At 45.5% G+C, this 17,331-nt stretch overlaps 1 protein-coding gene across 2 annotated transcripts in view; it reads right to left on the reverse strand.

The window, feature by feature from the left end:
• Nucleotides 1–404: 404 nt before the first annotated feature.
• slc38a11 (solute carrier family 38 member 11) overlaps nt 405–17,331 on the reverse strand; it is an 85,016-nt gene continuing 68,089 nt past the window's right edge. For both annotated transcript variants that reach the window (XM_059647323.1, XM_059647322.1), the window contains exons 10-12: nt 11,609–11,721; nt 3,492–3,623; nt 405–1,004 (exon numbers count right to left, since the gene is read on the reverse strand). In XM_059647323.1, coding sequence (XP_059503306.1) covers nt 714–1,004; nt 3,492–3,623; nt 11,609–11,721 — 536 coding nt within the window. In that variant the 3' untranslated portion in view covers nt 405–713. The remainder of the gene's footprint in view (nt 1,005–3,491; nt 3,624–11,608; nt 11,722–17,331) is intronic.

Here is a 17,331-nt window from a genome sequence, read left to right on the forward strand (position 1 = left end):
TGTGTGTGAGAGAGAGAGAATTGGGGGGAGAGTGTGTGTGAGTGTTCGGGGCGGTGCCCGAATGTCATGACAACACACACTGACATTGACCTTATAAACACCCTACACACTGACTAACACTCTTGCTCACCTGCAGAGACTTCTTATCTGACCCTCCACTCTCACCGGTGTATGATCTTTTGATCTCTCTGCCTATAAACTCTGTGTCTGTGTGCCCTGCTGTCACTGCACCCAACAAAGGAATCTGTGCTCCAAAAGCTTGTGAGATTCTAAATCAACATTTTGGACTATAACGTTGTGTCGTCTGACTTCTGACTTTGTCCACCCCAGTCCAACACTGGCACCTCCATTCCTGTTATGTATCACTCAATTAAGCAAGTCTACAGAGTCACTGATGTAGTCAATTAATAGTGAAGTACATTTTTTATTTATTGATGTGTCAAAGCTTTATCATTCGTTGGTAGGTCAAACATTTACTGATTAATCAACGTCCCCGATTCAATTTGCTTCACTTGCAAAAGGGGAACTAATGTGTTCTTGTTTCAAATATTGACAATAAACCAAAGCATTCAACAATAAATCAACAGGTTGCAAACTTTGGCATAAAGTAGAGGACATAATTTTACATTTACTCAAAATAACAACATATTTGTTATATTGCAACAGAAATCAACAAACTATTGATCAGCACCACTGCACAGAACTCTCATATTTTATAGTATGTTGGTAATGAACACTGGAGATTGACTGACCGTTTCATTGAGAGGGAATGTAATATTGTAAAGAGATGAATTTGAAGGCATGCAGTAAAACATCTCCTTTCCATGACTGCATTCTTTTGGAAACATGACAGCCATTACAAACCCTACAATCATCACCAATATACCAGTAATCAGGATAATACAAGACTGAACACTATCCCAATTATACCATGACTCTTCAGAGAGTTTTAGATAGCATGCTGTTGGAATGATGAAAACGAGTGGAGTAGCTGCAATCACACCCTGTGAAAATAAAGCAACAGTGAAGGACATTTACTAAGTTGTTTAGTTGTTTGGTCAAAGTGCCTGCAACATTGTGGATTAAACATGTGATTCCACTACTCTTATTTACATTCCATTTTTCATTCTCACTCCCTATTACCCAACAATTAATATTCTTGGAGATTTAGAATCATTTTGGGATTGCAGTGCAAAGTGGTCAATTGTAAAATGATAGGTCATTTTGCACTCCATCTGAATTTTCCATTGAAATCAGATGGTGGAATGCAAAACAGCAGCCCATTCAACATTGACCATTTAGTTGAAGATAAATTGCTACCTCCTTGCCTCCATGTATTGTGCTCTGGGATAGCACAAAAACCAACAGCCCTATGGGCATGACGTGCATTTTGGCATTCTTTCGTATTTACAATCAACAAACACAGAATCTAAATTTGCAGATGAAACCAAGTTGGGGGGTGTGGAAGGAGAGTCAATACTGGAAATGACTGCAACAAATTTCAGGAGGACATTAATAAACTTGCAGAATTGTTAAATTAAGTTCAACACAGAAACGTGAGATAGTATTTCTTGCTGGAAGAATGGGGAAGTCACATTTCTTGGGAGACTCAAGTCTATTTTGGATGGAGAATAAAAAGCTCTTGGCATACATGTATGTGAATAATTAAAAGTTGCGCTGCAGGTTAGAAAGGAAAAATGCAAACTGAGCACAAGATGTTATTTCTATTCTTTTAAACTGAAAATAAAGCTTCCCAACACTGTCCCCAGAACAGGGACAGCACAGGGTTAGAAATAGTGTAAAGCTTCCTCTGTACTGTCCCTATCAAACCCCTCCACCCCTCCAGGACATGGACAGTCCGCGTTAGATACAGTGTAAAGCTGCCTTCTACTCTTTTAAACTGAAGACAAAACTTTCTTGACACTGACCCCATCAAACACTTACAAGATAGGGACAACACAGTGTTGGATACGGAGTGAAACTTCTGCTGAACTGTCCCCATTAAGCACTCCCAAGAGAGGTACAGGATAGGATTGGATAGAAAGTAAACCTTTCTCTACTGTTTTAAACTGAAAGTCAACCTCTCTGTATGCTTTTAAACTGAAACTAAAGTTTCTTTCACTCTTTTAAACAAAAATAAAAATGTAGTTAACAGCGAGAGATAATGGGAACTGCAGATGCTGGAGAATTCCAAGATAATAAAATGTGAGGCTGGATGAACACAGCAGGCCAAGCAGCATCTCAGGAGCACAAAAGCTGACGTTTTGGGCCTCTGATGAAGGGTCTAGGCCCGAAACGTCAGCTTTTGTGCTCCTGAGATGCTGCTTGGCCTGCTGTGTTCATCCAGCCTCACATTTTATTACCATGTAGTTAACAGCACCTGCTAGAGTACTGTATCAAATAACAAATTAACAGTTGAACGGAAACTTGCTTAACCGAAACAGAAACTTCTTAAATTACATAACATCGTCTGGGGTGGAGATGTACCACAGCCCCTGTGACACCAACCATTCTACAAAGGTCTGCATCATACCACTGAGAACCACATGCTCCCTCTCCAGGAAACTGGAGTACAGGTGTAACTGTGAAAGAGGGGCAGAGGTGTTACTTCCAAGATGATAGGCATTGGTTTCAGTCATCCTAGTACTTAACTGGAGGAAAATACTGCTCACCCACTGATTGTTGGTCAAGCATTACATCAAATCATAGTCATGGAGGATTTGATTGACGCCTGTTTAGGTGTGAAAACTAATGAGATTTCAGATGCCATTGCCAAGGGGCAGTATTTAGATGAGAAACAAGAAAGGATCAAAGGAGATCCTGGGGGGTTTAAAGTTAATTGTGTTGAAGAAATGAACAAAAAAAACTTGGAATTTGTAAACGTGGAGTGCAATAGAAGGGGTTTATGTTTGACGCTAGATTGTATGGACTACTGGCACAGCTGATCAGCTGAATAAGAAAAGACAATGAGTCCTTATAACTGAGGGACCCTTCTGAGAAGGAAACCTCTAGGTGGAAACCGAAATGGACAAAGTCCAGGCAAAGAATTAAAGTGGCAAACAAAGACATTGTTCAGTTCAACTCCACACAAAAAAAAGCAAAATTTAAAAAACAGTTCAAATTGTATTCAGTTTAATAAAAATCTGAGTTCCGTAACAACAACCATGAAGCTGCTGGATTGTCAGAAAAACCTAATTTAAACCTGCCATTCTTTCGTAGTCTCACTTATGTGCAACTGCAATCGTACCTGAATTTGGTTGACCCTTAACTGTCTTCTGAATTTGCCCAAGCAAATAATTCAGTTGTATCAAACCATCAAGTCTTATCGAAACAAAATTGTGGGTGGACCCTTAGCACATAAACTTAAACAATTCACAAACAAAGTCTTCACAGGTATGTGAAATAAATACCAATCTTGACTGTGACATCCATATCCAGAGAATAGATGGCAAAAATAAATGTTCTCTTATTACAGGAATACTCTTACTCACGTTTAATTCCAAAACTATTCCAAGGCAGTCATAGGCTAATGAAATAGCTGTGGCTGCAGCAACAATGCAGATGGTTGCAAAGACATGAAAAATTGTTGACAGTGTTCCCCCAAAAAATAAGTTTCCAATAACCTGTAGATGAAAGAAAATTCATTGATCCCTTGCTAAACAAATAAAAGCATTTTGTTCCCATTCTTGTAATATGTGTTTTGAAAATGTATTTGCAGGCAGACAAACATCATGTTATATCAAGCTGACAATAAAAAATGTTTAAAACAAAACTTAACTACCTGATTCTTCAGCAGCTAAAATGTCTGATTAACCTTGCTTGCTATTATTTCAGATTCTTCCAAAACACTTCAATGATTAACAAGATTAAAGTTCCGCTGCAAATTGTAGTGAAGTTTTAATGAAGCTTCACCTATGCAAATCATTCTGAACTTATTTTCAATCATAAAGTTTTATATTATACAAAGTTAAAAGCATTACATTTAAGTACTTTGAATGCGGATATGTATTATCTGATGTATAACCCTATCTTGAGATCTGCAGGTCAGAAGAATGACAAATATACCTTACAAGCACAAAATAATTCAAATAAAAAGGCACTAAATATTCATATCTTCATTATATATGCACTGTCTGATTGTGAAATTGTGTTTATAGAAGTTTGCTTGTATAGTGAACTATAGAATCTGCAAATTTTTGTGTTAAATTCCAGTCAGGGCACAACGTCTTCTGCTTTTACCTATGATATGAAGTAAGAATTCTATTTCCATTTCTTTCAGATCCCTTCTAAACAGATGTTTTGTATCCCTAAACCTCAATTAAAATAGTTAAACTGTGAAAGAAGGGAACTGATAACATGTGAAACTACTGCGACTGCCTTATTAACATATAGTTGCTAATACTTTGGACAGATGCCTTGTGTACCTGAAGGTAGCCACTGGTGAAAATTAGAAACAACACAAATGAAAGCTTAGGACTGTGTCCACGAAGACAACTAAAAAAGCAGAAGTAAATTCAATCAGTTAAACTGCCACAAAAGTCATCGTATAAAATAAAAGAAGAGTGGTACACATTTATTGTCTGTATGCTGTAAGCATTTGAGACTTATGACAACTTTTTGTTGAAGTCTATGTGTTTATTGTACTGAAACAGCTAATCAGATAATTGTGAACAAATTATTACCAGGAACTGGATATGGAGTAGAAACATCTACAGGAAATGTAAATGAAGGGCGAGTCTAGAATTTCTCTGTTGCTACATCCAATGTAAGGTGCCAATTTTGTCACACTCATCACTTAAATATTGTGCATTTATTCTTCAGTTTGGTCTGTTGCATAACGAACATTACATACATCTAAACAAAGAATGAAAGTATTGAAAGATAATAAAATGTGAGGCTGGATGAACACAGCAGGCCAAGCAGCATCTCAGGAGCACAAAAGCTGACGTTTCGGGCCTAGACCCTTCATCAGAGAGGGGGATGGGGAGAGGGAACTGGAATAAATAGGGAGAGAGGGGGAGGCGGACCGAAGATGGAGAGTAAAGAAGATAGGTGGAGAGAGTGTAGGTGGGGAGGTAGGGAGGGGATAGGTCAGTCCAGGGAAGACGGACAGGTCAAGGAGGTGGGATGAGGTTAGTAGGTAGCTGGGGGTGCGGCTTGGGGTGGGAGGAAGGGATGGGTGAGAGGAAGAACCGGTTAGGGAGGCAGAGACAGGTTGGACTGGTTTTGGGATGCAGTGGGTGGTGGGGGGGGGAAGAGCTGGGCTGGTTGTGTGGTGCAGTGGGGGGAGGGGACGAACTAGGCTGGTTTAGGGATGCAGTAGGGGAAGGGGAGATTTTGAAACTGGTGAAGTCCACGTTGATACCATATGGCTGCAGGGTTCCCAGGCGGAATATGAGTTGCTGTTCCTGTAACCTTCGGGTGGCATCATTGTGGCAGTGCAGGAGGCCCATGATGGACATGTCATCTAGAGAATGGGAGGGGGAGTGGAAATGGTTTGCAACTGGGAGGTGCAGTTGTTTGTTGCGAACTGAGCAGAGGTGTTCTGCAAAGCGGTCCCCAAGCCTCCGCTTGGTTTCCCCAATGTAGAGGAAGCCGCACCGGGTACAGTGGATGCAGTATACAACATTGGCAGATGTGCAGGTGAACCTCTGCTTAATGTGGAATGTCATCTTGGGGCCTGGGATAGGGGTGAGGGAGGAGGTGTGGGGACAAGTGTAGCATTTCCTGCGGTTGCAGGGGAAGGTGCCGGGTGTGGTGGGGTTGGAGGGCAGTGTGGAGCGAACAAGGGAGTCACAGAGAGAGTGGTCTCTCTGGAAAGCAGACAGGGGAGGGGATGGAAAAATGTCTTGGGTGGTGGGGTCGGATTGTAAATGGCGGAAGTGTCGGAGGATGATGCGTTGTATCCGGAGGTTGGTAGGGTGGTGTGTGAGAACGAGGGGGATCCTCTTAGGGCGGTTGTGGCGGGGGCGGGGTGTGAGGGATGTGTTGCGGGAAATACGGGAGACGCGGTCAAGGGCGTTCTCGATCACTGTGGGGGGAAAGTTGCGGTCCTTAAAGAACTTGGACATCTGGGATCTGCGGGAGTGGAATGTCTTATCGTGGGAGCAGATGCGGCGGAGGCGGAGGAATTGGGAATAGGGGATGGAATTTTTGGAGGGTGGGTGGGAGGAGGTGTATTCTAGGTAGCTGTGGGAGTCGGTGGGCTTGAAATGGACATCAGTTACAAGCTGGTTGCCTGAGATGGAGACTGAGAGATCCAGGAAGGTGAGGGATGTGCTGGAGATGGCCCAGGTGAATTGAAGGTTGGGGTGGAAGGTGTTGGTGAAGTGGATGAACTGTTCGAGCTCCTCTGGGGAGCAAGAGGCGGCGCCGATACCGTCATCAATGTACCAGAGGAAGAGGTGGGGTTTGGGGCCTGTGTAGGTGCGGAAGAGGGACTGTTCCACGTAACCTACAAAGAGGCAGGCATAGCTGGGGCCCATGCAGGTGCCCATGGCCACCCCCTTAGTCTGTAGGAAGTGGGAGGAGTCAAAAGAGAAGTTGTTGAGTGTGAGGACGAGTTCAGCTAGGCGGATGAGAGTGTCGGTGGAGGGGGACTGGTCGGGCCTGCGGGACAGGAAGAAGCGGAGGGCCTTGAGGCCATCTCCATGCGGAATGCAGGTGTACAGGGACTGGACGTCCATGGTGAATATGAGGTGTTGGGGGCCAGGGAATTGGAAGTCCTGGAGGAGGTGGAGGGCGTGGGTGGTCTCACGGACGTAGGTGGGGAGTTCCTGGACCAAAGGAGAGAAAATGGAGTCCAGATAGGTGGAGATGAGTTCGGTGGGGCAGGAGCAGGCTGAGACGATGGGCCGACCAGGGCAGGCAGGTTTGTGGATTTTGGGAAGGAGATAGAAACGGGCCGTGCGGGGTTGGGGAACAATGAGGTTGGAGGCTGTGGGTGGGAGGTCCCCTGAGGTGATGAGGTCATGAATGGTGTTGGAGATGATGGTTTGGTGCTCGGGTGTGGGGTCATGATCGAGGAGGCGGTAGGAGGTGATGGTGTCGGAGAGTTGGCGTCTGGCCTCGGCGATGTAGAGGTCAGTGCGCCATACTACCACTGCGCCACCCTTGTCTGCGGGTTTGATGGTGAGGCTGGGGTTGGAGCGGAGGGCTGCCCGTTCTGCGGGGGAGAGGTTGGAGTGGGTGATAGGGGTGGAGAGGTTGAGGCGGTTAATGTCTCGACGGCAGTTGGAGATGAAGAGGTCGAGGGAGGGTAGGAGGCCTGGGGGTGGTGTCCAGGAGAAGTACTCCACACCCGAGCACCAAACCATCATCTCCAACACCATTCATGACCTCATCACCTCAGCGGACCTCCCACCCACAGCCTCCAACCTCATTGTTCCCCAACCCCGCACGGCCCGTTTCTATCTCCTTCCCAAAATCCACAAACCTGCCTGCCCTGGTCGACCCATCGTCTCAGCCTGCTCCTGCCCCACCGAACTCATCTCCACCTATCTGGACTCCATTTTCTCTCCTTTGGTCCAGGAACTCCCCACCTACTTCCGTGACACCACCCACGCCCTCCACCTCCTCCAGGACTTCCAATTCCCTGGCCCCCAACACCTCATATTCACCATGGACGTCCAGTCCCTGTACACCTGCATTCCGCATGGAGATGGCCTCAAGGCCCTCCGCTTCTTCCTGTCCCGCAGGCCCGACCAGTCCCCCTCCACCGACACTCTCATCCGCCTAGCTGAACTCGTCCTCACACTCAACAACTTCTCTTTTGACTCCTCCCACTTCCTACAGACTAAGGGGGTGGCCATGGGCACCTGCATGGGCCCCAGCTATGCCTGCCTCTTTGTAGGTTACGTGGAACAGTCCCTCTTCCGCACCTACACAGGCCCCAAACCCCACCTCTTCCTCCGGTACATTGATGACTGTATCGGCGCCGCCTCTTGCTCCCCGGAGGAGCTCGAACAGTTCATCCACTTCACCAACACCTTCCACCCCAACCTTCAGTTCACCTGGGCCATCTCCAGCACATCCCTCACCTTCCTGGACCTCTCAGTCTCCATCTCAGGCAACCAGCTTGTAACTGATGTCCATTTCAAGCCCACCGACTCCCACAGCTACCTATTATACACCTCCTCCCACCCACCATCCTGCAAAAATTCCATCCCCTATTCCCAATTCCTCCGCCTCCGCCGCATCTGCTCCCACGATAAGACATTCCACTCCCGCAGATCCCAGATGTCCAAGTTCTTTAAGGACCGCAACTTTCCCCCCACAGTGATCGAGAACGCCCTTGACCGCGTCTCCCGTATTTCCCGCAACACATCCCTCACACCCCGCCCCCGCCACAACCGCCCTAAGAGGATCCCCCTCGTTCTCACACACCACCCTACCAACCTCCGGATACAACGCATCATCCTCCGACACTTCCGCCATTTACAATCCGACCCCACCACCCAAGACATTTTTCCATCCCCACCCCTGTCTGCTTTCCGGAGAGACCACTCTCTCCGTGACTCCCTTGTTCGCTCCACACTGCCCTCCAACCCCACCACACCCGGCACCTTCCCCTGCAACCGCAGGAAATGCTACACTTGTCCCCACACCTCCTCCCTCACCCCTATCCCAGGCCCCAAGATGACATTCCACATTAAGCAGAGGTTCACCTGCACATCTGCCAATGTGGTATACTGCATCCACTGTACCCGGTGCGGCTTCCTCTACATTGGGGAAACCAAGCGGAGGCTTGGGGACCGCTTTGCAGAACACCTCCGCTCAGTTCGCAACAAACAACTGCACCTCCCAGTTGCAAACCATTTCCATTCCCCCTCCCATTCTCTTGATGACATGTCCATCATGGGCCTCCTGCACTGCCACAATGATGCCACCCGAAGGTTGCTGGAACAGCAACTCATATTCCGCCTGGGAACCCTGCAGCCATATGGTATCAATGTGGACTTCACCAGTTTCAAAATCTCCCCTTCCCCTACTGCATCCCTAAACCAGCCTAGTTCGTCCCCTCCCCCCACTGCACCACACAACCAGCCCAGCTCTTCCCCCCCACCCACTGCATCCCAAAACCAGTCCAACCTGTCTCTGCCTCCCTAACCGGCTCTTCCTCTCACCCATCCCTTCCTCCCACCCCAAGCCGCACCCCCAGCTACCTACTAACCTCATCCCACCTCCTTGACCTGTCAGTCTTCCCTGGACTGACCTATCCCCTCCCTACCTCCCCACCTATACTCTCTCCACCTATCTTCTTTACTCTCCATCTTCGGTCCGCCTCCCCTTCTCTCCCTATTTATTCCAGTTCCCTCTCCCCATCCCCCTCTCTGATGAAGGGTCTAGGCCCGAAACGTCAGCTTTTGTGCTCCTGAGATGCTGCTTGGCCTGCTGTGTTCATCCAGCCTCACATTTTATTATCTTGGAATTCTCCAGCATCTGCAGTTCCCATTATCTATGAAAGTATTGAGACTACTTACACAATACAATAAAATAATCTCATGTTCATAAAGTGAGCCACGTTGGGAGCTTTTCTTATGATCTATCTATAAAATGTGATCATTGGCAAGGCCTGGATTTATCGTCCATCAGCCCCAGAAGATGCTGATAAGCTGCGTAGTTGAAGTTTATGTTCCTCATGGTGCAGATACACCTATATTGATTTTAGGAATGGAGTTGCAGAATTTTGAGCCAATAACAGTAAAGGAACAGTGATACAGTTCTAAGTCAAGAAGGTATGTAGCTTGAACAGGAACCTACAGATGGTAATGTTCCCATGTCACCATGTTCTTTCAGTAGTAGAGATTCCAGGTTTTTAAAGTGCTGTTGAACAAGCTTTCGCGAGTTCTTGCAGTGCATCTTGCAGATGGTACACAGATGGTAGAGGGAGTGAATGTTTACCACAGTGTTGACAATGCAAGCTGTTTGTTCTTGATGATGTTGAGCTTCTCCAAAGTTTTTGGAGCTGCGCTCATCCAGACAAGTGGAAAGTATTCCATCAATTTCTGACATGTGCCTTGTGGATGGTGGACAGGCTTTGGAGAGTCAGGAGATGAGTTTCCCTGCTTATTCACTAGTATCGCAGCATTTGTACAGCTAGTTGAGTTAATGTTCTTGTCAATCAGGACCCCTATGAAGTTGATGGTAGAGGAGTGAGCAATGGTTATGCTGTTAAAGGAGAAAGGGGAGCTCTCTCTTATTAGAAATTTATTGTCTATCCCTAATTGCTCAGAGGGCAGTTAAGAGTCAACCACATTGCAGGGGATCTGGAGACACATGTAGTCCAGACCAGGTAAGGTTAACAGTTTCCTTCCCTAAAGACATTAGTGAACCAAAAGGGCTTTTCCTGACAATTGACAATGGATTCACAGTCACTATTAGATTCTTAATTCCAGGTATTTTTATTGAATACAAATTCCACCACCTGCCGCAGCGGGATTCGAGCCTGGGTCCCCAGAACACTAACTGGGTCTCTGGATTAATAGTCTAGCAATAATACTGCTAGGCCATTGCCTCCCCCACTGAGTGTGATCCAATCAATGCAGAGTTTTCCTCCTGATTGCTGATTAAAGCTCCTTCATGTCATGCTTGATTAATTGCAACTGATATCAATTATCATCTTTCTTTCTATCATCTATCATCTTTCCTTTTGAGTTTAGCTTTATTTGTACGAATTTCATTAGGTTTGGAGTCTCATGGCTATGGTGTAACTGAAACAGAACATCAGTGAGCAACATTATTAAAGGGAAAAGTCAGAAGTTACTCGACACCAGATTATAGTCCAATATATTTATTTGAAATCACACAGGCTTTTGCAGCACAGACCCTTTGTCAGGTGCTGTGAGAGAGGAGAACACACAGACACAGTGTCTAATGGCAAGCAGGTAATCTTAAAATGATTGTTGTTAAGATTCATCTGGTTAATTAATGTCCCTTAGGGAACAAAATTTGCCATCCTCACTTGGTCTGGCCCAAGTGTGACTCCAGACCCACTGCAATTTGGTTAACTCTTAATTATCTCTGAAATGGCTTAGTAAGTCATTCAGTTCAATCTTGATTTTAAAATAAAAGCAGCCAATGTATGTCATCAAGCAAGTCAGTGAACAGTGAATGGAACATGTAGGTCAAGAACAGTCAAGTCAAAATACAAAAAACATACCTGAAGGCTTTGAAAGTAAATGAATAAACATATGGGTGGAGTCAAGTGATATTATGGTAATGGAAGTATGTGGTCTTGCAATTCAAGCAGTTAGTGGCAATTGAATTCTAAATTTGTTATAGTCCTACAAAAGTATAAATTTGCTAAAAATGTATAAAATGGCATGAATAAAACTAAATATTTTGAAGACAGTAGAAAGAGAATTAGGTATAGTTCTACACTGAGTAAAAGTATATTTATGTTGCAGAGGGACATACCACGTGTCTCTTATTTTCCACCCTATGTCTGCAAATCAAAATCTGCTTTGCATTATTATGGCATAAAGAAAAATAAAGCATTGTATATTACAAAGTTAATTTGGAAATGCCCACCAATAGAAGGTGCATTGTAAAGTTAGAAACATGCACAAAATAGTTTTACAATTATTTTTACTGAAAGATAACTTACCTCACGTGTAACAAAGCATTCAATTGGGAATGTCAAAATAATGGTTATTGCAAACAGAAACCTTCCAGCAGTAACCCAATCATCATTTTTGCAATAATTTTCAAATAGGTCTCCTGGTAAAAAAAAAATTGAAAAAAATTCTGGGTTAATTTAAGTTTTCAATAAACACATTAATAGTGTCTACATTTCCCCTATAAAAATAAATGCTTCCACTGTGAAGTTATTAATTTCAAATTTCATTTGTCTTAATGAGAAATAAGATATGTGAGGTGGAATGGCAATGGCAACCATTCAAACAGAACATGTAAACAGCTACATTTGATGTACAGCTTTAATAATGGGTGACTGTAAATTACATATTGGGAAAACTAAATCAGTAACAATGCTGTGAAACGTAGAAAGCAGGAGTAGGCTGTTCAGCCTTCAAACCTGTTCCACCATTCAACTTGTTCACAGCTGATTGTCTAACTCAATACAATATTCCTGCTTTCTCCCTATACCTGTGATTGCCTTTATCCCAGGAACTATATCTAACTCCTTTTTGAAAACATTCAATTTGTCTGTCTCAAATGCTCTCTGTGGTAGAGATTTACACTGTGATGGAATCACCACTCTCTGGGTGAAAAAAAAATTCTCCTCATCTCAGTCCTAAATGGCCTAGACCCTGTCTTTAGACTGCAACCCCTGCTTCCTATGATTTGGAAGAGAACTGATGTAATCCTTCTGTTTAAAAAAAAAAAAGAGGTGGAAAGAAAATGGGGAATTATAAACTAACTGGCCTGATATTGGTAGTGGGGAAGAAACCAGAGTCCATTATAAAAGATTTGATAGTGCAGCACTTTGAAAATAGTTTCAGAGATAGTACGAACTGCAGATGCTGGAAAATCTGAGATTCAGAAAGAAGGGTCTAGGCCCAAAACGTCAGCTTTCCTGCTCCTCTGATGCTGCTTGGTCTGCTGTGTTCATCCAGCTCCACACCTTGTTATCTCATACTTTGAAAATAGTAATAGGATTGGACAGAAGCAGCATGGATTTACGAAAGGGAAATCAAGCTTGACAAATCCAATGAATTCTTCATAACTTTAACTAGTAGAGTTGTCAGGGGGAGCCAGTGGATACGGTTTATTTTGACTTGCAAAAGGCTTTCAGCGAAGTCCCACAGAAGAGTTTGAGATAATGGGAACTGCAGATGCTGGAGAATCCAAGAAAACAAAGTGTGAAGCTGGATGAACACAGCAGGCCAAGCAGCATCTCAGGAGCACAAAAGCTGATGTTTCAGGCCTAAACCCTTCATTGGAGAGGGTTCTGAAATAAATAGGGAGAGAGGGGGAGGCGAACCGAAGATGGATAGAGGAGAAGATAGGTGAGGAGGTGGGGAGGGGATAGGTCAGTCCGGGAAGGACGGACAAGTCAAGGAGGTGGGATGAGGTGGGAAATGGAGGTGCAGCTTGAGGTGGGAGGAGGAGATAGGTGAGAGGAAGAACAGGTTAGGGAGGCGGGGACGAGCTGGGCTGGTTTTGGGATACAGTGGGGGAGGGAGAGATTTTGAAGCTTGTGAAGTCCACATTGATACCATTGGGCTGCAGGGTTCCCAAACGGAATATGAGTTGCTGTTCCTGCAACCTTCGGGTGGCATCATTGTGGCACTGCAGGAGGCCCAGGAAGGACATGTTGTCTAAGGTATGGGAGGGGGAGTTAAAATGGTTCACGACTGGGAGGTGCAGTTGTTTATTGCGAACCGAGCGGAGGTGTTCTGCAAAGCGGTCCCCACGCCTCCGCTTGGTTTCCCCAATGTAGAGGAAGCCACACCAGGTACAGTGGATACAGTATACTACATTGGCAGATGTGCAGGTGAACATCTGCTTAATATGGAAAGTTATCTTGGGGCTTGGGATGGGGGTGAGGGAGGTGGTGTGGGGGCAAGTGTAGCACTTCCCGCGGTTGCAGGGGAAGGTGCCGGGTGTGGTGGGGTTGGAGGGGAGTGTGGAGCGGACAAAGGAGTCACGGAGAGAGTGGTCTCTCCGGAAAGCAGACAGGGGTGGGGAAGGCAAAATGTCTTGGGTGGTGGGGACGGACTGTAGATGGCGGAAGTGTCAGAGGATGATGCGTTGTATCCGGAGGTTGGTGGAGTGGTAATGTGAGGATGAGGGGGATTCTCTTACGGTGGTTATTGCAGGGGCGGGGTGTGAGGGATGTGTTGCGGGAAATGCGGGAGACACGATCAAGGGCGTTTCCGACAACTGCGGGTGGGGGGGAAAGTTGCGGTCCTTGAAGAACGTGGACATCTGGGATGTGCGGGAGTGGAATGCCTCATCCTGGGAGGAGATGCGGTGGAGGTGAAGGAGTTGGGAATAGGGGATGGAATTTTTGCAGGGGGGTGGGTGGGAGGATGTGTATTCTAGGTAGCTGTGGGAGTCAGTGGGCTTAAAATGGACTTCGGTTTCTAGCTGGTTGCCTGAGATGGAGACTGAGAGGTCCAGGAAGGTGAGGGATGTGTTGGAGATGGTCCAGGTGAACTTGAGGTTGAGGTGGAAGGTGTTGGTGAAGTGGATGAACTGTTCGAGCTCCTCCTGGGAGCAAGAGGCAGCGCTGATACAGTCATCAATGTAATGGAGGAAGAGGTGGGGTTTGGGGCCAGTGTAGGTGCGGAAGAGGGACTGTTCCACGTAACCTACAAAAGAGGCAGGCATAGCTTGGGCCCATGCGGGTACCCATGGGCCCCCGCTTTGTCTGTAGGAAGTGGGATGAATCGAAAGAGAAGTTGTTGAGGGTGAGGACGAGTTCGGCTCGGTGGAGGGGGAAACTGGTCGGGCCTGCTGGACAGGAAGAAGCGGAGGCACTTGAGGCCATCTGCATGAGGAATGCAGGTGCATAGGGACTGGATGTCCATGGTGAAAATGAGGTGTTGGGGACCAGGGAATTGGAAGTTCTGGCGGAGGTGGAGGGTGTGGGTGGTGTCACAGATATAGGTGGGGAGTTCCTGGCCAAAGGTGGAGACAATGGAGTCCAGACAGGTGGAGATAGTTTGGTGGGGCAGGAACAGGCTGAGACAACAGGTTGGCCAGGGCAGACCCAGCTCGTCCCGGCCTCCCTAACCTGTTCTTCCTCTCACCTATCTCCTCCTCCCACCTCAAGCAGCACCTCCATTTCCTACCTACTAACCTCATCCCGCCTCCTTGACCTGTCCGTCCTCCCTGGACTGACCGATCCCCTCCCCACCTATACTCTCCTCTCCACCTATCTTCTCATCTATCCATCTTCGGTCCGCCTCCCCCTCTCTCCCTATTTATTCCAGAACCCTCTCCCCATCCCCCTCTCCGATGAAGGGTCAGGGCCAGAAACGTCAGTTTTTGTGCTCCTGAGATGCTGCTTGGCCTGCTGTGTTCATCCAGCTCCACACTTTATTATCCCACAGAAGAGTTTAATTTTACACAATAAAGTGCAATGAGATGGATAGAAAAGTGGTTGACAGAAGAGAGTCGGAATGAACGGATCTTTTTCTGAGTGGCAGGTTTCTAACTACTGGCAGGGGTCAGTACGTGGATCCCAGGTATTCACAATGTATATTAATGATATTGATGAGCAAACTACATGTCATATCTCCATGCTTGCAGATGACACAAAGCTGGATGGGAGGATGCATTGAAGTTTCAGTGTGACAAGTTAAATAAGTTGCCAAATATATGGCTGGTGCACTATGATGTGGATAATGCGAGGTTATGCACTTTGGTAGCAAAACCAGAGAGGCAGATGATTATCAAAATGACAGTTGATTGGAAAAGTGGAAGGTGCAAAGGGATTTTAGTATCCTCATGCATCAGACAATGCAAGTAAGCATGCAGGTACAACAGGAAGTCAAGAAGGCAAGTGGTATGTTTGCCTTCAGAGCGAGAGGATTCAAGTACAGAAACAGGGATGTCTTGCTGCAAACGTGCAGAACTTTGGTGAGACCACACGTGCAGTATTGTGTGCAGTTTTTGACTCCTTATCTGAGTAAAGATTTTACGGCTGTTGTGGGAGTCTCAGGAAGGTTTACCAGTTTGATTCCTGGAATTACGAAACTGTAGTATGAGGAGAGGTTGAATTATTTAGGATTATATTCACAGGAATTCAGAAGAATGAGAGGGGATCTCAAAGACACCCAATACATTTGAACTAGATAAGACAGGGTAGATGCAGCAATGCTGTTCGCAATGGTGGCAGACTCAAGAACCAGGGGCCACAGTCTAAAGAGACAGGTAAATCATTTAGGACTGAGATGAGGAGGATTTTTTTTAAAACCCAGAGAGTGGTGAACCTGTGGAATTTTCCACAGAAAGCAGTCATAGCCAAAAGACTGTATGATTTCAAGAAGTAGTTGGATATCGCACTTAGGGTAAAGGGATCAAAGTAGGTCGGGGCGGGGGGGGGGGGGGGTGGGGAAAGCAGGAAAAGGCAATAGAATTGGATGTTTAGCCATGATCACAATGAATGGCAGATCTTGCCTAAAGGGCTGAAAGACTTACTCCAACCCCTATTTTCTATCTATCAATGCTTTTTTGTGTAAGATTTGCAACACTTTGCATTTTTTTTTACAATTCCAGATCAAGTTAGCCACTTCTCTGATGACTTACAGATTCACAATGCTATAAAATTTTATTGCTTTGGAACAGAGAAACATTTTGGATAAACTGGGAAAAGTATCAATGAATCAGGAGGCCGACTCCACCCTGCCAACTTCTGGATTCAACTCCAGCGTTTTAGGCTGAAAGAGGCTGTCCGTTTGGAGAGGTGGGTTGCCAATTAACATGTTAATTGGAGCAATATCAGTACTTCCTTTAAGAACTACCCAGAGAGAAATCTCAAATAGTGTTGTTTCTTCTGAACATGAAAGATTACAGGTAGGGAATCTAAAAATGCCTGGCAGTCCCAACAAAATCAGTGAACTTATCCTTGCCTGCAGGGTGGAAAGCCAAACAGGTCTGTAATCATGTTCCACAGCCATGTTAGAATGCACAAGAGATGCTCCTAAGCACATAAAAAATGACCATTTTTAAAAACGTAAGGGAAATGACAATGAGGATGACGAGCTCACACTTTTCACTTTCACATAGACTTATGGGCTTCATCAAATTTGATATGAAAAAAAATGAGCACACAATAGTGACTAAGAGGACTAAACCTACCCTGGGGAAAGATAATTACATGATACTGCCGCTTTCTTATCTGTTCTTTGGAAAATTTTCATCCACATGGGCTACTTTCTACACTTTTGAATTAATGCCATATGCTTTGGGAATTACTTCATGCACGATCATATTAGGATGGGTGTTCCTTATCCCAGCTTTGATTAGTTCTCCGATCACGCCTTAAGATGTCCAGCATTAGTACCTGTGCACTGACCTCTGGATCCGCAAGGCAGAAGGTAGCACAACAAAGAGCAGCACAGAAGGGAGCAACAGAGGATTCACAGGAAGCAAACCTCTTAAAATCATGTCTGCAGGCAGTGGTTGAGTTTCCTTTACGTGTCCGAACAGGAGTGTCTCAGAAGATTTAACATATCACGTCAGCTGTTGATCGTCATATGCAGTCTCCTAGAAGACAATTACCAGCTTGCTAGATTTTATGGGGATTCTAAATTTTAAAGCCTTGTTCAATGCTGAAGCTACTCTCAATACCTTTGATAGCCTTTCACTTGAATCTGGTAAGGTTTTTTTCAAAGGCATTAAGAGTTAAGGTTTGAG

This window comes from Stegostoma tigrinum, chromosome 7, assembly GCF_030684315.1.
Source record: "Stegostoma tigrinum isolate sSteTig4 chromosome 7, sSteTig4.hap1, whole genome shotgun sequence".
Lineage (NCBI taxonomy): Eukaryota > Metazoa > Chordata > Chondrichthyes > Orectolobiformes > Stegostomatidae > Stegostoma > Stegostoma tigrinum.